We start from the raw sequence: 23,088 nt of genomic DNA, 5'->3' as shown, positions 1-23,088 counted from the left end.
CATTTCCCCAGACATGTGAGGTGGGGCATAACCATGGTGAGAGAGCTGCACAGAAGGGTAAACACATTATGTTTAAAAAACTGTACAGTCTTTATCCAAGCAAAATCCTTGGTCCCTCATCAGCTCACCCCTCTCCACCTACTGAGAACAAAGAGGAATGATGGCTTTTCCCTCCTCTGTTTCCAGCTAGAGACAATACTGTGTGTGCTAAGTCACTTCAGTCGTGTCTAATTCTTTGTTGCACTAGGGACTACAGCCCACCAGGCACCTCTGTCCACGGGATTCTCCTAAGAATACTGGAGAGGCCTGCCATTCCTTTTTCCAGGGGATCTTCCCGCCCGAGGAGTCAAACCTGTGTCTCTTACGTCTCCTGCACTGGCAGGTGGGTTCTTTACCACTAGCACCTCCTGGGAAGCCCAGAGACAATATTAGCCAATTTCTAAATGCAAAACAGCTTTGCATATAAACTAGCAAACCGAGCGATCCCCAGAGAAAAGCGTGCACATAGAAGCCTGGAGGCAGCAGGATTAGAGAGAAAAAGACAAGAGCAGAGACTGGCAATAGCAGCAGAACCCCAAAAAGGCAGCAGAGATAAGAAAGAGCTGAATCACGAGCACAGAAAGCTGCTCCCATACAGACAAGCTGTTTCATACTGAACAATCTTTCCATTATCTGCAGACTGTGACTGGGCAAATCATGAGGTGCTGGCCTGGGATCTGACTTCCCACAGATCTTTACAATAAATCCTCTTCACCCAAATAACCTCAGCATGTCTCTATTCCTTGCAACCTGGAGAACAGTAACACGGGAAACAGTATTTTCCTGGTGGGACGATACGCAATAACACCTAAGATTTCCCAAGGTAAGATGTCACTTCCGAGACACCCAACAAAAGAATATTGATAGCCTGGTAGTTAAAATGCTCCTAACATAATAATACACAAAGGTCTCACAGTCAGAGTTTCCTCTACTTTTACAGTGATCAAATTAATGATGTCCCCGAGGACATATTTCTTTCTCTCCGTGTCTCACCACAGTTCTTGGTAATACAAATAAACACAACGTTAAAACAACAGTCCCCTTCTTGTGTGGTCATGAGGTTCCAGGCACTAGAGTAAGCACTTTACCTCTATTAGTTCACTAAGCCTCCCGCCAATCCTGTGAAGCAGGTACTGGTATTGTCTCCATTAAAATAAACTGAAACACAGAAGATTTTTAAAAAACTTTTCAAGATCTTAATACTACCCACTCCAGTATTCTTGGGCTTCGCTGGTGGCTCAGCTGGTAAAGAATATGCTTGCAATGTGGCAGATCTGGGTTTGATCCCTGGGTTGGGAAGATCCCCTAGAGAAGGGAACGGCTACCCACTCCAGTATTCTGGCCTGGAGAATTCTACGGACTGTATAGTCCATGGGGTCGCAAAGAGTCAGACATGACTGAGTGACTTTCACTTTCAACAGCCACTTTCAAAACCCAAAATAGCAAAGGAACTTGAGAAAAAGATAAATTACAATAGATGAGAAAAGATGAGGGAACTATCTGGAGGAAAAGATCCAGGAGTGAGAAAGAGGAGGAGGAAAATTGGCCAGAAAACTGTGCAAGAAAAGGTACAAGGAACGTGTTTTTGAGAGGAGACAAGGATAGGGGCAACATGAGGGTACTGACTCAAGTCATGAAACATCAAGGGAAAAAGGACATTTAAAGGAGATTTGGAGGAAGTCTTACTGGATCCTGTGTAATAGAACACGTGTGTGTGTGTTAGTCACTCAGTCGTGTCCTACTCTTTATATCCCGCTAGACTACAGCCCACGAAGCTCCTCTGTCCATGGGATTCTCAAGGCAAGAATACTGGAGTGACTTGCCATTTCCTTCTCCAGGGGATCTTCCCGACCCAGGGATCGAACCCCGGTCTCCTGCATTGAAGGCAGATTCTTTACCATCTGAGCTTTAGGGAAATCCCAACAGAACACATGGGCTCAAAAAAGCCTTTGGTGTAAGCCCACACTACTCTTCCAGGATTTTACAGGTGAACTTTTGAGAGACTTTTCCAGGAGCAGTGAAGTCCTAGACTGGTTTACAGGAATACTGAAGCAGCTGAAGAAGATCCATGTTCATGTGGGAAGAAGCTAGCCCAGTGCTGAGTAAATCGTGCATGCTCTAGAATGTCAGACTCAGAACAGTATAACTGCATCTTCAAATATTAGCTGGCACAAATGGTAATTCTGGCTTAAATAATTGTGGAAAAGTAGTTTAGGATGAAAACTTTTTAATACAAAGTGAAGCAAATTAAGGGTGCTGGACTTGTATCAGAAATCCTGGATTTTAATCACAGGTCAGCCACAGGTGTAACCCCACAGACATCACCTAGTCTCACTGAGTCTTGGTTTCTTTCCAATCGTAAAGCCCTGCCAAAGTTACAGGGATGTGTTAAAGGTCAACACACAAGCCACAGGAAGGCAGACAAACTTAAAGAAAGCACTTCACCACATTTGCCTAATATAAGGTCTGCAACACTGCCAATATTATCAAAATCAGGGGTTCTCTACCCCAGGGGACATCTCTCAATGCCTAGAGACATTTTCATAGTCAAATCTGGGGTTTGCCATTGCACTTAGTGGGTAGAGTATCTGCATTTTCATAAAAATTTAGTCTTTATTCTAAGCTCAAATACTAATTATATACAAATTTAGGACAATGCTCAAAAATTTCCATCCATTTGTATATTCAGCATTTTAGTGCAATGTCCTATTATTTAGTGCAAAAGAGTTATAGACCATTCATATCTTTGAATTCTCCAGTAGCTTATAAAACTGCAAATTAAAATTCATAAAACTTTTGAAGACTATTTCTCTGAAGTCACACAGTATTTAAAATGCAAAATTAACCTCGAACTATGAAAATTGTAAAAGATAACCTAATCAAGTAATGTATATTTAACTATGCTTTGATGCCTCAGATTAATTTATATATTCCTTGATATCATCTTTAAAAAATTTTAATGCTTTTTATTCTTAATTACATTCTTAAACAATAAAAATAAAAAAGGAAACTACTTCAGAGTCTTCTCTGTATGCCATTTTTAAAAGTACCAATGTCATTAAAGGCCAAAGGAAACTAATTTTTATAGCCACTGTTTAAAATTCTACAAAGCCATTGAAGCTTATCTGTTATCATAATCCCCAGCCACTGGCAGTATTGAACAATGCATATTTTTTAAGCCTAACATTACAGAGCCATATTTAAATAGGATATTGAAAGAAACTTTAAAAAATAAAAGCTTATTAAAACCTTAAATATTTCATTCATTGAGTAATTTCTTTGTATTTAGAGAATAAAAAAAGATATATAACTGCTAAACCTCACCATGAAGCCATATTCCACATGCCTAAAAGTAAAAGCAACAAGAAATTTCATTTTTTTATGTTAAGCTTTCTAGTTGATTCAAAGCATACATGAGCTCAAAGAAAATGCCTTCAAGTCAGTATGTGAGGGAGAGTGATTATAGTCTAGCACACAGAAGGACAGTGTCCTTTACCTCATCTTTTGACATTATTTTTGGATTTTGTCCTAAGCTGTTAACATACATCATTTCTAAATTTGCTGCCTCATTAAGGTTTAACAGAATTATCACATCAATTTGCTACCTAACATCTCTTCAAAGATGAATATAGTCATTTTTCTTGCTTGTCTACAGGATGAAAAAAAACTTAAAAATTTGATGATAAAGTGGTAAGTAGAGTAAAAGTAAAAAATCATCTGAAGATAGGAGAATTTTCTGTATCTACCAAAGTGTTTAACATGCATGATGACATCACGTATTTTCACAATTACATTTCCCAGAAAGGAACAGAATGTGTAATCATATTTCATCTTTTCATAAGACCAGTAATTTTCACATTATAAAATGAAATACAGAATGAAATGTAACAAATGCCTTTTAAAACTCCTAAAGAGTATCATATTTTTCCATTGGTATAAGTGTCATCTTACCAAAACATTAATGCATTCTTAATTTCAATTAGCTTCCTTTGCATTTTTCAGTGTTGACTTATATTATTACCTCTTATAAGAAAGTATACAAAACCAATATATGGGCAAATCCACCCAGAACTAATAATTAAGCAATTCTAGTCAGTTAAGAAATATTTAGGATTCACTAAAATACCATTCAATTTCTCTTTAATTTTAAATTAATGTGTAATTGTAGGTAATGGAGAAACACATTCTCATATACATGCAATTAGGATATTTTTATGCATTCTAATTCATTTTCCAAATCTATTTCTTAAAAATATGAAAATCATGACCTTCCAAAACTAAATCATTCCAAATGTCTACTAATGTGTTTAAAAATCAAAGACCCATGTAAGTCTGAATCCTTTTTCCTTTAAAACTAGATGCCAACAAGTAGAGGCCAAAAGTAGAGCAGCCCATTGTCAATGTGCTAGCTTCCAAAAGCTTGTTTGCAGGTCACTTAATTGGAACTTGGAATACAGTCTCCCATTGAAACAATGTTATAAATGCTGCTCCTTTTCCCAGGACTCCCCACAAAAGCCCATAAGCAGTTTCAAAAGAAAATTAACATTAGATACTTTCAAACAAACAAACAAAAAAGGTACTGGTACAGAAGATATAACAGGATCTTCCCCATCTTGTCCTAGTCCCTAATTCCCCTCCCTATATAGGCATTAAGCTTTGTTACCCACAAATCAGTCTCTTAAGAGAGAAACAGTAAATTCTTTGGTTTCCAGGTTATTTGAAACTTGTGTACCCCGCTATTACAAGTCATCGAACTCCTGGAAAACAAACTATCACTGAACCTCTATTACAGAAAACCAGCATGTGTAACACTGTATCTATTATTTGTAAATTTGTTCTGGCTGGAATTTGGTATGCCGCAAACATCTTCTGCCCTGAAATGACAGTATTTTGTGTGTGTGTACCTCTATTCCTGCCAAACTCTGTTCTAGGTACTGGGAAGGAGCTGTAAAACTGTGCGGAGGACTAACAAGTGTCAGATTTCAAGGATGACAATGGTGTTGGGGGCAGGGGCTGACCTAGTCAGGATGCTCAAGGGTAGGAGAAGTTTGAGCTGAGGTTTTGGCATTAACAAAACCAAAAGGAGAGAAAAGAAAACTTCTAGCCAGAGAAAGCTGTCCTGCAGGCAGGCGGGAACTGGCAAGTTCAAACAAGGACAGAGGGGCTGAGGTGGAGAAGGTCAAACCATATAGAACCTTTTAGAATATGGTAAAGCCTTTGTCTTTATCCAAGTATCAATGGGAAGATACTGAAGTACATAGGATGAAGGTGATGTGTCCAAATTTGGGTTTAGAAAATAATCATTATCACCTTCACTTTACACCTCAAGACACTGAAACTACAAAACTTAGGTAATGTGACCAACATCCACAGAAGCATTTGTGATCCAGCTGGTATCTGAGCAAAGTTGGTCAGGCTCCAAAGCCTGTACTACACCCACTTTATACAGAACCTGCCAGCAGCAAAGAGGCAGAAACAAAGGCCACAGTGACTTACAGGGTAAAAACTAAGGATTGCAGATGGTTCTCTTTCATCTCCTCCTCCCATCTTTGTGACCAATCTAAGTGTCAGAAGAAAAGAATCTCTCCACCCTCTTTCCCCTCAGTACCCTTCCCCACCGGCCTTATCCTAGCACATCACCCCACCCGTCCTTACTGGAGGAGGTGGGAAGCGGGCCCAGCGCTGGCAGGAGCTGGGGCAGGCTGGAGGGAATGCAGAGCTGCTGCTCCGACCAGGGGAACCAAGAAGAGCTATTTAGAGAAGAGCTCGCCCAACTTCTATACACACAGACTCTGGAGTGGAACAACTTCTAAGCAAGAAACCAAAATAAGGAAACTGGCATCTCTTCCAATCACAAAAAATGTGGGATGTCACTTGGCCTGTTTCATGTGCAGTTTCCTCAGGACCTAACCTGCTCTCCTATAATGCCCGTACGTACACATGATCCTAAATCTTACAGAAAACCTGTCTGAATAACTTACAAGTATTTTAATATAATCTATAGTTGTCAAAAACATTAAACTTGCCATCGGCTAAACACTTAAGGGCTATTTTACAGTTAACCTACCACTCAATTCAGTTCAGTCGCTCAGTCGTGTCCGACTCTTTGTGACCTCATGAATCGCAGCACGCCTGGCCTCCCTGTTCATCACCAACTCCCAGGGTTCACTCAGACTCACATCCTTCGTCAGTGATGCCATCCAGCCATCTCATCTTCTGTCATCCCCTTCTCCTCCTGCCCCCAATCCCTCCCAACATCAGAGTCTTTTCCAGTGAGTCAACTCTTCGCATGAGGTAGCCAAAGTACTGGAGTTTCAGCTTTAGCATCATTCCTTCCAAAGAAATCCCAGGGTTGATCTCCTTCAGAATGGACTGGTTGGATCTCCTTGCAGTCCAAGGGACTCTCAAGAGTCTTCTCCAACACCACAGTTCAAATGCATCAATTCTTCGGCACTCAGCCTTCTTCACAGTCCAACTCTCACATCCATACATGACCATAGGAAAAACCGTAGCCTTCACTAGACGGACCTTTGTTGGCAAAGTAACGTCTCTGCTTTTGAATATGCTATCTAGGTTGGTCATAACTTTTCTTCCAAGGAGTAAGCATCTTTTAATTTCATGGCTGCAGTCACCATCTGCAGTCATTTTGGAGCTCCCAAAAAGAAAGTGTGACACTGTTTCCACTGTTTCCCCATCTATTTCCCATGAAGTGATGGGACCAGGTGCCATGATCTTCATTTTCTGAATGTTGAGTATTAAGCCAACTTTTTCACTCTCCTCTTTCACTTTCATTAAGAGGCTTTTTAGTTCCTCTTTACTTTCTGCCATAAGAGTGATGTCATCTGCATATCTGAGGTTATTGATATTTCTCCCGGCAATCCTGATTCCAGCTTGTGTTTCTTCCAGTCCAGCGTTTCTCATGATGTACTCTGCATAGAAGTTACATAAGCAGGGTGACAATATACAGCCTTGACGTACTCCTTTTCCTATTTGGAACCAGTCTGTTGTTCCATGTCCAGTTCTAACTGTTGCTTCCTGACCTGCATACAGATTGCTCAAGAGACAGGTCAGGTGGTCTGGTATTCCCATCTCTTTCAGAATTTTCCACAGTTGATTGTGATCCACACAGTCAAAGGCTTTGGCATAGTCAATAAAGCAGAAATAGATGTTTTTCTGGAACTCTCTTGCTTTTTCCATGATCCAGCGGATGCTGGCAATTTGACCTCTGGTTCCTCTGCCTTTTCTAAAACCAGCTTGAACATCAGGAAGTTCACGGTTCACGTACTGCTGAAGCCTGGCTTGGAGAATTTTGAACCTACCACTACATACCAGTAAAATCAAACTTTGATTCTTTACAAACTCTAAAGTTCTGTATTGCTAGGTAATTCCACTTATCTTTCTATGTATCTTTTCTTCTCAAGTGAACTATACCTCACAGACTAGAAGTTTCCTGGAATGCCCCAACAGAATTTGTTCTTTTATATTAATTTCTTTGATTTCAATTTTGTTTGCTTTGAGTTTTAAAAATTCATTAGCATTCTGTAGAAACACTCTAGTTAAATAAAGGGAGAAACAACCTGAAAATATGCCCAGTTGAGATCAGAGTCCACAATCAAACGGGAATTCAGATATAGCTCTGAAGTGATTAAAAGAGCCAAGTAAAGAAACAGTCAGACTTCCAAATGAGGTGTTCTTTCCTGCTGCTGCTGCTGCTGCTAAGTCGCTTCAGTTGTGTCCAACTCTGTGTGACCCCATAGACGACAGCTTACAATTCCTATCTCACTGCTCTAAAAGCCTTAGCTACTACAGTTTTCTGTCTCCGTCATATGTTAGGGTATCTTACTGTCGGCCAACTGGCTGGTTTCATTTCCTATTATTGATGCCACATTAAATTTTCAGACTTTTTATAGATTTCTACCAAGTTTACTGTACACCATTAAGTTGGTACAACAATGAGTAATTTTTGAAGAAACTGTATTGCAATAATCATTACCATAAACTGGACAAAGCAGCAACAAATCCCAGTTTACTTTCCCCACAGAGATTTCAGAATCTTTTTTTTTTTTTCTACCAGCTCTCTGCTTCTAAAACATTCTTTCATTATGATGAATAAAACTTTAAAAAGAACCTTGATATGCTATCTGGCAACATTTTTTTAAGTGGCTTTTGTAAAACTGTCATTTAAATATGATTGCTTAAATAATATTTTCCAAAATTATTGTTTAAATATATTCTATAGTCCCTGTATTTTATATTCCCTATGCGTGTGTGTATGCTGCATATTTCCTGCCCAGCTAAAATGCCACTGAAGACTCTTAAATGCTGAAAGTAACAGAGATTAAAAGCATTTAGTGTACCTTAAATATAATTTAGAATAAAATCTAGTAAAAATACTTTAAAAAAAAACCAGCACCTCTTTGTTGGTGATTGGAATGGATAGGAAATAGTTGGGTTGATAATCTTTTCGCTTTTTTTTCCTCTTCTTTATTTGCTCTTTATTGTTGCATTCATTTTCTTTACTTCTCTCCAAATTTACTTTAGGAACATCAGTGACTAGAGAAAAAAAGTGAAATAATAATATGTCTAATGCATTTAAACAAAGATAATATAACTAGTAAAAAAAAAAAGCACTATACAACTAGCAATCATTCACAATTGTCATTTTCAAATCTAAAATAGGAATTGGCAAATTCTTCCGTAAAAGACTTCATAATAAATATTTTAGGCCTTGCAGATCATACAGTCTTAACTACCCAAGTCAGCTGTAGACAAAACACAGCTGAATGGGTACAAATGTTTTCCAATAAAACTTTATTTACAAAGCAGAGAGTCAGATCTGGCCCATGGGCCATGGTGCACTAACCTCTGATCTGAAGTGTAACTAACAACCATTCTCTTCCCCTTGCCACAATTTTCATGATGCTAGGAAAAATCATTTTTTATCCATCCTGTAATATGTATATTCCTAACTTTTGCAGCAGTGCCACTGAAAGTTCAATTTTTGGTTAATGTCACACTACAAACAATTAGCAAAAACTGAAAGGATTCTTTATAAACTTTCAGAGCAAGTAGGCAAAGTAACTTTGTCTGTTAAATTCTGGCTTCTGTTTTGTAGATGTTTTCTTTAATGTTCTTTGCTAATAATTAATGTTTTATTATATATTTCACAAAAGTATCAGCCAGCAACAGATAAGAAAACTAAAGAAAAAAATAGTCCTTGACCATACCTAACTTGAAAAACACTTAGCATGCTTTTTTAAAGTCATCTTCAAAAGACATTTCTAACAACCAACAATTCTTATTACGAAACTATACTCCTAGAAGTAATTTTCAAATCAGTGTGAAATGTTTTTTTTTTCTTTAACAGATTCTATCAGGGGCTTCCACATGCATGGAAAACTACCATTAATTTATATTTCAGGTTGTGTCTTCTTGAACAGTAGAGTACCTCCTAGGGACTTTGTAAACTGCAAACATAACTGTATCTTCTGAGGTATAATTTTGCAAAGGAGGAGGAAGTACTTTGCCTTAGATTCAGTCTTATGAAGTTGGTTTCATCTTTGAGATCAGCCCTAATAAACCATAGTGACCAAGAGCACAAGATCTGTGCGTATCTAACTAAACTCCTTATTTTACATACAATGAACAGAAGAGAAAAACAAGTTTTAAAAACAGCTCAGTGTCACAGTCAAACCTGGTATCCAGACCTTTCAAAGCTCTCCTTCTAGCATAATTTCCACTGGAACAAACTGCTTTCCTCTTGTGGTTCTAGATAAGTAGTTACTACTATGAACAAAATCAAAGAGCAGAAGAAACTGTCCTTATTCTGTTTTTCTTTGAAATATTAATTGTAAATAATTTTAAATGAATGTTGCAAATACTATTTTAATGCGAACTTCTAAGAAAAATAGTAGAAAATGTTTATAATTTTAAAATTAAGCATTTGTGGGAACAGACACGCTTTCTTTCTAGGATCAACATATCTGTGAACCCTAGAAGGAGACGTAGAAGACGGGTCAATTAAGAACTAGGTGATCTGGGTAATAAGTCTGACTGTATTGTTACAGGTTAAGACAGAATTAACTGGTCTGTTTGTGCATCCATTTCTCTATTACACTTCTCAACAATATGCATAATGATTAATATGGTTAAAATGACATACCTTCACAGAGAATACAAATTTAAATTAGCTTCTTTCATACATGCGAGCTTGCCAGAACTTTTATAAAGAAATTCACAGCACTCTCATCCGCATTGTCTTGTGTGTGTATGCTCAGTCATGTCCAGCTCTTCACAGCCTCGTGGACCAAAGCCTCCCAGGCTCCTCTGTCCATGAGATTTCCCAAGCAAGAATACTGGAGTAGGTTGCCATTTCCTCCTCTGAGGGATCTTCCCAACCCAGGAGTCAAGCCTGTGTCCCGTGTCTCCTGCATTGGCAGAAGATTCTTTACCACTAGCATCACCTGTCAAGTATGAGCAGTATCTGAATTGCCTCATGTGATGCCCCTGGGTTTTATTTCCATGCAGCATTTTTCATTTGGAAAATCAAATATGTTGAGCTGCTTGTAATTTCAGATACATATAAGAAACAGTCCTTACTTAGTAGTAACATGAACTAAACAAACTAACTTTAGACAGACGCCACAATATAATATGCTAATGAAGTACCACATATTTTAAATCTACTTCTAAATACATTCCAAGCCCACCTCCATTTGCTGTTAGTAAACTGGTACTCAGGAAAAGGAAACCAATTTTAATATAATCTGTGATCTGGAATAACAGAGCCAACTGCTATTACCTCTGTACTAATTAAGATATTTTATATTGAAACTGGGCTTCCGAGGTGACGCAGTTGGTAAAGAATCTGCCTACCAATGCAGGAGACACAAGAGATGCAGAAATTAAATAAAGAACGGTGGCCAAACTAATAATCCAGTTGATGTTATAACCTTTACTTCATCTCAAAATTAACACAGTAGAAAGAGAATCCGGAACCTATAGTCTATCTTTTCTTTTTTCAGACTGCAAATATCAACCCCTTAGTGGGTTATGAAATCACCAGAGAAGATAATTTTTAAAAGTACTTTTTAATAACCAGAATGGACAGATTGGAATGGAAAGGAAAGCAAAACAAAATAACAGAATGGTAAACAGTACACTGCTTCTGGTATATATAAGTATTACTTCATGAAATTTCAGTTTTTTACATATATATGTATACTGGGTGGCATTACAAAATCTATTTCTTACTTTGAACATAAGACATATTTTTGCTGTATTTTACTCAATATAAACAGTACTAAGCAGAAGAACAGACCACTGAAGTCTTCAGTATTTTAAGTTGTTTTATAGCTTACCTGTTTAAAACTAGAGTCCTCCTGTCTGTAACTACTTATTTTTGCCATTTCAAATGTTCCATAAGTCCATTTTGCAGATATTCAGAGAAGGAAAATCAGAATCTCTGAAGGTAATAGTTACAATTTATAATAGCTCTAACAATTCTGGTATCATGAGAATGATACAGCAGAAAGCCCCCAGTTCAGAATACAACCTCTTGGTAAAAATAAAGAAGTACAGCATTTTTCTAAATTCCCTTAGCTTCCTTTTTATCAATAACTATCAAGCTTTCCTTTGAACTGGATTATCTAAATTTTTTCTTTTGTTAGACCTCACAGACAGGGTAAAGTTTAAAATAATCTGGTGTGAGCTGGACAAATAAAGGGGGGAAATAATCCTGTATTTATTGTTATAGTACAGCTTAATTTACACTTGTCAGTAGTATGCTTGTGTTTTTCTATTTCAGTGAGTCCTGCTGATTTATGGTCAACTTGCCAGACACTTGTTTGCGTATCTTCTATGCCTTTCATTAGCAGATTTATTTGTATGGCCAGGGTATAAAATCCCTTTTTCCGTACTGAACTTCATTTTACTTATAACTTTTAAATCATAATCTAAGTTCTAAAATATAATTTACTATTATCTTTTTATTTTCCTTAGGTCAGGAAGATCCCCTGGTGCAGGGAATGATCATGCCAGTATTCTTGACTGGAGAACTCCATGGACAGAGAAACCTGGTGGGCTACAGTCCATGGGGTCACAAAGAGTCTGACATAACTGAGTGACTAACACTTTTACTTAATTCATAGGAAAATACAATGAGCAAAGTATTCAAGTAACATCAAGTTTACAATAAAAACATTAAAGATCAATGACAGTAGAAGCAAAATGTAGAAAGCTTTGGCCATGCGCCCTGAATCTTTCTCAGGATTATTTAGAGTAACTTCTACTGTTTGGCAGAAAAAAAAGTATTAGTTGTACTAAAGCTTGTAAACCCACTCCATAAATTTAATTTATTATACGTGTTAATTTTCATAATGATTTCAGTAGCCATTTTAATGTGCTCTCATGAATCTGGTCTTGTTGACAAAGGCTGTAACTCATCCATGCGCTGACTTTTTTTACCTAAAGCACCACGTGTGTCATTTTAATGTAAATTATCTAATTTTCTTAAAGGCTTTTTAATTCTCTCAAAAAACTACAACGAAATGAATTATGAGAGAAATTAATGTAATGTAGTCCATCTGTTATTGTTGGTTGACTGTTTGTACACTTGCTGTTAGCCAAAAGACTGAGTGAATTCAACTTTGCTTTTATATTCTTTTTCTTGTTTTCTTGCTACTTAAGCCATCAAATCTCTGAAGTAACCACTTAAAATCTAAGTATACAACAAAGACTATTACTTTCTATATTTCATAGAATTACTCTGAATAAGGAGAAGGAAATAGCAACCCACTCCAGTACTCTTTGCCTGGAAAATCCCATCGACAGAGAAGCCTGGCGGGCCATGATCCATGGGGTCACAGAGAGTCAGACACAACTGGAGTGACTAAGCACTCTGAATAATCTTCAGCAAATTACTAAAACTTTCTAAAGAAATAATTTTCCCCTCTAATTTTCTGTGAGAATTAAGCAAAGAAATGTAAAGCATTTAGTGATGGGCTAGAAGCACTCAATGGTATTATTATAAAATACTGCTTTCAAGGGACACATTCTTAAATACTTATTTTGGCAAAAAATTTTGGTAAGATTAAATTAATAAACATTTATGGAGACAAGTTCTTTGCCACACACAATTGGAAGGACTTTACATTATTAATAAGTTAGTTGAATCCTGTCAACAATCTTATGAGACATTTTATACCAATTTTTGAGATAGTGAAAGTGAGCCCAGACACCTGCTCAAAGCACACAACAGGAAGTGTAGGAGTAAATTCTGTCCCTTGACAGTCTGACTCCACAGCCCTCACTTGTAACCGCCTCAGTTTAACACCATTAGTAAAATCTTGGTGGATAACATCAAAGAAAAATGAGTTTCTTTAACTCCCCGTTTACTGAATCGATGAAGCACACATCTTTAAAATTAAGTTTCTAACCACAATTCAAAATTTTAATCATATTTTTTCATGAAAAGAATCAAGAGTTCATAAAATTTGAAGATTAGAGAAAGGAATAAAGAAAAAAAAATTGTTCAGAAACCTACTATCTTAACACAATCACTAGGAATTTTGGTGACGATCACCTAAAGTATTTACACAATTGTAAACTAACATTACATATATTTCCCCCCTAATTTTTCACTTTGCATTTTATACATGAAATATTCCCTATTATACAGTTTTCTGAAATACTTTCATAATATGCAATTCGATACTACGTGGGCTTCCCTGGTGGCCCTAGTGGTAAAGAGCCCATGTGCCAAGGCAGCAGGCCATGGGTAAGAACCGCGGGTTCCACCCCTGGGTCAGGACGATCCCCTGAAGAAGGGCAGGGGAATCCATTCCAGTATTCTTGCCTGGAGAATCCCATGGACAGAGCAGCCTGGGGGGCTACAGTCCATACGGGTGCAAAGAGTTGCACACAACTGAAGTGACTTAGAAATGTTCCCCATTACATAGTTTCTAGAAATATCTGCATAATATATAATTCAATACTATGTAATCTAAAGGCACTGGTATAGCTTATTCAGCCACAGTCAAACGGACATTTGGGTTTTCTGGCAGTATTTTTACTACTTAAAAACACTGTGACACGTTTATAAATAAAACTTCTTCCCACAAGTAAGACTATGTCCTTACACTAGGAATTCCATGAGCGACTCCACCCCACGTATGAACATTGCTTAAGATCCCAATAAACCCCATTCTAAAAGGACTACTACAACAATACACTGTCAGAAGCCACAAAGATAAAACCTTAAAATCACGGAGTATTATTTTTGAGTGATATTCCCAATCTGATAAGTTACAATCATATTTTAATGTGCATCCTTTGATACTCATGAAGTTGAATAATTTTCCACATATTTATTTACTAACTGAGCTTTATCTATTACATCCTTTGCCAGGCACCAATCATTTTTTCTTATTTGGGATAAATATTTGCCTTAAGTCCTTTAATAATAAAATTTGGAATAAATATTACAGACTTCTCCAATAAATTAGAGAAATACAGGACACAATTTACAATTTTTTAAAAACTGACTCAAGACAATCACTTACTAGAGCAAGTACTAAGATTCAATCTTTATTTAACATACATTTTTCTGTTAAAATTCTTTTTCAAGTAAATGAGGTTTTAATCAACCCTTTAAAATACTTAAGATCTGAAGTATTTTTAATATACAACCTAATAGTATTAGAACACCCAGGGCTGATCTCCTTTAGGATGGACTGGTTGGATCTCCATGCAGTCCAAGGGACTCTCAAGAGTCTTCTCCAACACCACAGTTCAAAAGCATCAGTTCTTCTGCACTCAGCTTTCTTCACAGTCCAACTCTCACATCCATACATGACCACTGGAAAAACCATAGCCTTGACTAGATGGACCTTTGTCAGCAAAGTGATGTCTCTGCTTTTCAATAAGCTATCTAGGTTGGTCATAACCTTCCTTCCAAGGAGTAAGCATCTTTTAATTTCATGGCTGCAGTCACCATCTGCAGTGATTTTGGAGCCCAAGAAAATGAAGCCTGACACTGTTTCCACTGTTTTCCAATCTATTTCCCATGAAGTGATGGGACCGGATGCCATGATCTTTGTTTTCTGAATGTTGAGCTTTAAGCCAACTTTTTCACTCTCCTCTATCACTTTCAAAGAGGCTTTTTAGTTCCTCTTCACTTTCTGCCATAAGGGTGGTGTCATCTGCATATCTGAGGTTATTGATATTTCTCACAGCGATCTTGATTCCAGCTTGTGCTTCCTTCAGCCCAGCGTTTCTCATGATGTACTCTGCATATGAGTTAAATAAGCAGGGTGACAATATACAGCCTTGACATACTCCTTTTCCTATTTGGAACCAGTCTGTTGTTCCATGTCCAGTTCTAACTGTTGCTTCCTGACCTGCATATAGGTTTCTCAAAGGAGATCAGCCCTGGGTGTTCTTTTGAAGGAATGATGCTAAAGCTGAAACTCCAGTACTTAGGCCACCTCATGCGAAGAGCTGACTCGTTGGAAAAGACTCTGATGCTGGGAGGGATTGGGGGCAGGAGGAAAAGGGGACACCAGAGGATGAGATGGCTGGATGGCATCACCGACTCAATGGACATGAGTTTGAGTGAACTCCGGGAGTTGGTGATGGACAGGGAAGCCTGGCGTGCTGCTGTTCATGGGGTTGCAAAGAGTTGGACACGACTAAGCGACTGAACTGAACTGAATAAGTACATAATATGGTGATTTCTAGTATCACTACAATCTGCAATAATTACAAAGCTAGACTTAGAATTTGGTGAGGTAAAATAAGGATTATGATAATTTCAATGAGGAGAACTGAATGCCCCATTTAGGAAAGATGCATGACTGAAAGAAAGAAAACTCACTGAACTACTCTGTTTCGAACCTTGATTTAAATTAAGATTAACTTAACCTTAGGTTCATAGTTAAGGATTACGATCATCTTGAGAGTTGTTACCATTGTCGTTTAGTCACTAAATTGTGTCCGTCTCTTTGGCAACCCCACAGACTGTGGCCCACCAGACTCCTCTGTCCATGGATTTTCCAGGCAAGATTACTGAAGTGGGTTGCCATTTACTTCTCCAGGGGATCTTCCTGACCCAGGGATTGAATTTACATCTCCCACATTGGCAGGCGGATTCTATACTATGGAGCCAAACAATTGTTAATTAACAACCCAAACTCAAAAACACAACAATACTTAAGGTAAAATAATTTATTAAGAAAAAAATATATATATCACTAAATTTACTGTTCATTGCTAAACACATATTTATTTAAAAAAGTACTTACTTTCACTATCTTCTTTAATATCTATGGTAGCAAATGGCAAATCTACCAAAAAATCCATAGTGTTGGCTTCAAATTCTTCTGACATTTTTTCTTTGCTTGATACACTTTCACATTCATTGGAATTCACCCCTATAACATCACAAAAAGAAAACTGTATTATTTTTATTTACTTTTTAATTCATATCCTAAGCTAAAGCAATTCAACTAACTGAACTCAATATAAATTAACATCTGTTAAGAAATGGTAAAATTGGTATTCAAATATACTGTAAGCTACTTATTTAGTTATACCATATTCTACATTTCTATAATCTATTTTTATGTTAAACAGCTTTAATAATTTTGTGAAGCACAGTACTCAGCTCAGGGTTAAAGCTGAGTTAATCAACAAACCTCAAGATCCTTTGTAAGACACATTTTCTTAACTCCAAAATTACATTTTTCACATAACTTTTGAACACAAGCTAACAAGATTCTGGCAATCTCTTCCATGTTTATTTGTTAACAACATCAATTATGTGTTCTCATCTGTACAAACTCTGACTTTTATTTTTCCTTCAGAAAAGATTTAAAAATTTTTTTCATTCCATTATTATATTAACATGGGAAATTCAAACATTAAAATTCACACATTAAAAATACATAGCTCTAAATATGCTTTTCTAGAAATTCAACGGTTAAAAGCAAAAAAGATCTTATAGTTTCCCTGACAGCTCTTCCAAAGACATGTACTAATACTAGAGTGACATTTCACACTTGGTCCTTGTTTTTTTGTTTCCTTATAATGGGTAGAACAATTATATGCCTCAGGAGGAGGTTAAGGGAAAGAGGGTGTCTGTTTAAACTGATAAAGTCAATTGCTAAATTTATCAGCTGGTGGTCTCCCCATACCATTATCCTCCATGCTTTTAGACACAAATGGTGTTTGAACCAGAACTGAACAAAATCCTGGGATACTTACATAATTTTTATTCTATATATTATACTAATGATTAATTTAACATTGAAGATATTAAAGAAGTCACTTATTTCATTCTGTTATAATCCTCTATTTTCATATATCAGACCTTTAAAAACACATTCCATTAAGAATATGGCTTAGAATACTCAAGATAATAAATATTCATGATAAGTTATAGTTAACATAATCCAAAAAATCTAAATTTTTATTGTAATTTTAGTAATCTTTAATATTATTTACAGATACACACTCTACACACAGACACACACACACACCTATTTTGTAGATAAAAGCAAAAAAAGACAGCTAAAACCTTTTTATTGCTGATTTTTTATATTAACTAGTCATGTTCAACACCAAAATCAAAAAAATTAATAGTATGCTCAATAATGCGATTTATTTATATTACAGTTCAAACCTTATTAAGCTTGACTGCCTGGCATGCAGGTGTTCAACAAGTGTTAGTTTATCATGAATCTATTCACAGCTATTGAAATATGTGAGAACAAGTAAATGTTTCCTTTCTATTTTTACACTTGTGTTGAAAAATACACAGCTTATATTTAAACAAAAGTTTTAATAAATCTATACATATCTATATTTGGGGCAAATGCACCTACATAGAAAAGATCATCACTGATCACTTAGCTTACACAACACTGTAAATAAAATGTTTAAAAGATTTTTAAATTTTTTAAAAAATAAATAAAATTCTTGAATGCAATGATATGTCAAAATCAACAAGAGTCTACAACTTGAAACACAAAATTTTTTCTATTAAATTACCAAATAGCTGAAAACCTTCAACATTCAGAAAATGAAGATCATGGCATCCAGTCCCATCACTTCATGGAAAATAGATGGGGAAACAGTGGAAACAGTGTCACACTTTATTTTTGGGGGCTCCAAAATCACTGCAGATGGTGACTGCAGCCATGAAATTAAAAGACGCTTACTCCTCGGAAGAAAAGTTATGACCAACCTAGATAGCATATTCGAAAGCAGAGACATTACTTTGCTGACTAAGGTCCGTCTAGTCAAGGCTATGGTTTTTCCAGTAGTCACGTATGGATGTGAGAGTTGGACTGTGAAGAAGGCTGAGCGCAGAAGAATTGATTCTTTTGATCTGTGGTGTTAGAGAAGACTCTTGAGAGTCCCTTGGACTGCAAGGAGATCCAACCAGTCCATTTTGAAGGAGATCAACCCTGGGTGTTCTTTGGAAGGAATGATGCTAAAGCTGAAACTCCAGTACTTTGGCTACCTCATGCGAAGAGTTGACTCATTGGAAAAGACTCTGATGCTAGGAGGGATTGGGGGCAGGAGGAGAAGGGGATGACAGAGGATGAGATGGCTGGATAGCATCACTGACCCACTGGAGATGAATCTGAGTGAACTCTGGGAGTTGGTGATGGACATGGAGGCCTGGCATGCTGCGATTCATGGGATCGCAAAGAGACGGACATGACTGAGCGACTGAACTGAACTGAACTGAGATATGAATTATTAACAGGCTTTCCTGGTGGTTCAGACTTGGTAAAGAATCTGCCCATATTATGGGAGACCTGGGTTCCATCCCTAGGTTGGGAAGATTCCCTAGAGAAGGAAATGGCAACCCACTCCAGTACTCTTCCCTGGAAAATCCCATACACAGAGGAGTCTGGTGGCCTACAGTTCATGGTGTCGCATGAATTATTAAGTCAAAAAGAAGAGAATACCACTTCCAAGTAGCTCTTGGAACTCCAGGTTCTTCGTCATCCTATAGAACAATGTTTCTCAACAGGGCTCAAATCTAAAACACTTCTTCCAGTTCTCTAAGCTCCAGTGTTTCAGCAAAGGCTGGCAGACATGAATTAAACACATCCACATCCAGCCCCATCACTTCATGGCAAATAGAAGGGGGAAAACGGAAACAGTGACAGACTTTATTTTCTTGGGCTCCAAAATCACTGCGGAAGGTGACTGCAGCCATGAAATTAGAAGACAATTGCTCCTCGGAAGGCAAGCTATGACAAACCTAGAGAGATAACACTTTGTCAACAAAAGACCCTAGAGTCAAAGTTATTATTTTTCCAGTAATCACGTACATATGTGAGAGCTGTTAAGAAGGCTGAGTGCCAAAGAATTGCTGCTTTTGAACTGTGGTGCTGGAGAAGGCTTTTAAGAGTCCCTTGGACAGGAAGGAGATCCAACCAGTCCATGCTAAAGGAAATCAACCCTGAATATTCACTGGAAGGACTGATGCTGAAGCTGAAGCTCTAATACTTTGACATCTGATGCGAAGAGCCAACTCACTGAAAAAGACCCTGATGCTGAGAAAGACTGAAGGGAGGAAGAGCAGGGGGCGACAGAGGATGAGATGTTTGGATGGCATCACTGACTCAATCAACATGAGTCTGAGCAAACTCCAGGAGATAGTTGAAAGACAGGGAAGCCTGGCGTGCTGCAGTCCATGGGGTCGCAAATAGTCAGACACACCCAAGCAAGCCACTGAACAACAATCATAATGACATTTTCTTTTACAGAAGTACATATTTTTGTTTTGGAAAAATTGCCTTAAAATAACCAACCTTTGGACTTCCCTGGTGGTACAGTTTGGGGTAAGAATCTGCCTGCCATTGCAGGGGGCATGGGTTTGATTCCTGGTCCAGGAAGATTCCACATGCCTCAGGGCAACTAAACTCAACTCGTGCCACAAGCAACGATGCCCAAGCACCAGGACCATTGAGCTGGAGCTCTAGAACCTGCTAGCAGCAACTACCAAGCCTGTATTCTCTAGGACCTGTGAGCCATAACTACTGAGCCTGTGTGCCGTTAACTACTGAAGCCCAGGTGCCCACAGCCTGTGCTAAACAAAAAGAGAAGCTACTGCAAAGAGAAGCATGTGTACCGCAACGAAGAGGAGCCCCGGCTCTCTGCAACTAGAGAAAGTCTGCGTGCAACTAGAGAAAGTCTGCGTGCAACAAGAGATCCAGCTTAGCCAGAAATAAATAAAATAATAACCAACCTTGAAATAAAGGACTTAAACTATAAATTGATCATTGTATTTAAAATTTGGTTTAACTATTGTTAAAATTCTTTTGTACAAATCCAAGTAAGAGTAATGTTGCTAAGTGAACTAAAACCGTAAAGATTAGGTGAGGGGGACTTCCCTGCAGTTCAGGGGCTAAGACTCTGAGATGCCAGTGTAGGGGTAAGGGTTCGACCCCTCGTATGGGAGCTAGGATCCCACAAGCTGAATGGTGTGGTCAAAAACAAAAGAGGTAAGACTGGTTAACCACTACTAGCAATAACAACAATATCTAACATTTGAGCAAGTGTCTATGCCAGGCATTGCTGAAAGCACTTTACAGAAGATGGTTAACTCCCTTAGTTTAATATTACCCTGATAACAGGGTAATATTAAAGTCTTTTCACAGACTAGCCAATTAAGCAACTTGCCTCAGGTTACAGGTCTTGAGGCTAGACTTTGAATCCAGTTACTCAACCACCAAAACCTGCCAGCAACAGCACTGCTGGAAAGTTCACATAAACAGTTTATATTATAATATACACATTTTATATAATATAATACACCCAGATATCTGCCTGGTATCTGTTCTGGTTAAGAAGAGCATTTTCATTTTAAAGAGCAGATATAAGAATGCATATGCACTTGTACTATGTGTACAATTATAGACAAAAAGGCTGACATAGTTGTATTCAATACATTTCCTGCTATTCAAATGTTTCAAATAGTCATTAGTTTTATAAGAAAACAATTAATGCATATGTTTAAAATACATTATAAAACTGTACATGAAGTATACACTAATATTCAAATATATGTGTACTTCCACAAATGACTTCATCAAAGACAGACCGATAGAAGAAAAAAAGAATAGTCTGCCCTTCCTCACACAAATTGTAAGTTTCCTATCTGGATAACAAAGCACAACTTTATTAAGCAAAATTCTCTTCTACTCACTCTACGAGGTAGTTATATTCCCCAAGAAGGTATTTCCTATATGCCTGGGAAATCCCATGGACAGAAGGAGCTTGTTGGACTATACAGTTTATGGGGTCACAAAAGTCAACAGGGCTTAGCAACTAAACAATAGATATATAGTTGGTATAGTTCCCAAGAATCAGTGGAAAGGGTCAGTTCCATCATCCATGCCAGTTCTGGCCTAGCTACTAAAACCAGAAACATCTTACAGCTGGAGAAATGTTGACAGCTGTCAACAAGTCACCTGACCTCCATGCTTTGGTTTCCACATCATGAAAAAGGAACAAAATTACAACCCAAATTACTAGCCAGAAATGGACAAAGTAAGCTAATAATATCTGAAACGCAATGTAAAAAGGCATTAAACTCCACAAACATCTTAAAAGCATGTCATCAGCACCCTCAATTCCAAGGCCACACACTGAAGGAACTGGGGTGGGAAACCCTTCTCTTTGACACTGACAAGTTTCCGTTTATATCTGCATCTCAAAAATTCCCACCCTCAGCATTGACCTCCCAAGGTCTTCATCATTTCATTCCCTCAACAACTGTAAACATATTTACACTAGTTAACGGTTATTACATAACATTTTAAGATTTTCATGCTTTTTATATCTATGCGGTGGCTCAGACGCTAAAGCGTCTGCCTACAATGTGGGAGACCCGGGTTCAAATCCTGGGTAGGGAAGATCTCTTGGAAAAGGAAATGGCAACCCACTCCAGTATTCTTGCCTGGAGAATCCCACGGACAGAGGAGCCTGGTAGGCTACAGTCCATGGAGTCGCAGAGTCGGACACGACTGAGCGACCTCACTTTCACTTTCATTTTCATGCGTTTATATTTCAAAAATCTCACATGAAAAAAACTTGAAAGTCTCTCAGTTGTGTCCTGCTCTTTGTGACCCCGTGGACTGTAGCCCACCAGGCTCCTCCGTCCGTGGGATTCTCCAGGCAAGAATACTGGAGTGGGTTGACATTTCCTTCACAGAAGAGCACCTTTTCTCTAATTGGCTTCTTGGTGCCTTTCACCAAAAGTCCAACCCCTAACTCGCTCTACCCACCAACTTCAGTTCACAGTAAATGCTGACATAAACTGGAAACTCATTCTGAGCCCTACTGCAGATCTGGTGCCAGTTTAGAGAGGTCACTTCCACACCGAGAATAAAATTCTACGAGGAAAACCTAAGTGCGGTGGTTCAAGCCTTGGTGATAAAGTATAAAAACGGAGCTTTTTCTAGATTTTGCTGATCACACAAACACCGTCGGAGGGTATGTGTCGGCATGAAGTTTCTAAAAGGTTAGAAGATCATCGGGAAAGAAAAGTGAAACTTAGAAAGGGTTCACACTCCCGGCCTCCCGTCGCACCAACAGTGCGTGCACTAACAAAAACACTCGCTGACAAGCAGCACTGATCATGCCCGGTTGTATCGGGTTCTCTGCTGCTACACCGAATTCCCCGCAGGGCGGGAAGAGGAGCCCCAGGGCAGGGCGGGCGTGGGATCGCGCTCCAAGCGCTGGGGGCGCAGGCGGGGCGGAGAGGCCGGGCCCTCCCCGCGGCCAAGCCGAGCCCACGCCCCCAAACTCCAGTCGCCCCACACCGCCCGCCCGAGCTCACCAGCTCCGGGGAGCTCCATGCAGGCGGCGGTGGCGGGCGACGGGTCTCTGCAGGCGACGACGGCCGGGCGCTGCGACTCCGGGCTAAGCGCGACGCGGGGGCGGAGGCGGGGCCGAGCACTGGCGGGCGGCGCGCGGGGGCGGGGCGGGGGGCGGTGGTAGCGGCTGGCGCCCGGGGCTCGGGCCGAG

General features: G+C 38.6%; 1 protein-coding gene across 1 annotated transcript in view; it reads right to left on the bottom strand.

The window, feature by feature from the left end:
- The window catches only part of LOC128053386 (A-kinase anchor protein 7-like), a 124,329-nt gene extending 101,410 nt beyond the window's left edge, over positions 1-22,919 (bottom strand). Inside the window, exons 1-3 of the mRNA XM_052645905.1 lie at positions 22,901-22,919; positions 16,341-16,469; positions 8,453-8,592 (exon numbers count right to left, since the gene is read on the bottom strand). Coding sequence (XP_052501865.1) covers positions 8,453-8,592; positions 16,341-16,469; positions 22,901-22,919 — 288 coding nt within the window. The remainder of the gene's footprint in view (positions 1-8,452; positions 8,593-16,340; positions 16,470-22,900) is intronic.
- Between the last annotated feature and the right edge of the window lie 169 nt (positions 22,920-23,088).

This window comes from Budorcas taxicolor, chromosome 9 (assembly GCF_023091745.1).
Source record: "Budorcas taxicolor isolate Tak-1 chromosome 9, Takin1.1, whole genome shotgun sequence".
NCBI lineage: Eukaryota > Metazoa > Chordata > Mammalia > Artiodactyla > Bovidae > Budorcas > Budorcas taxicolor.
This window is presented reverse-complemented; position numbering and strand designations above follow the sequence as displayed.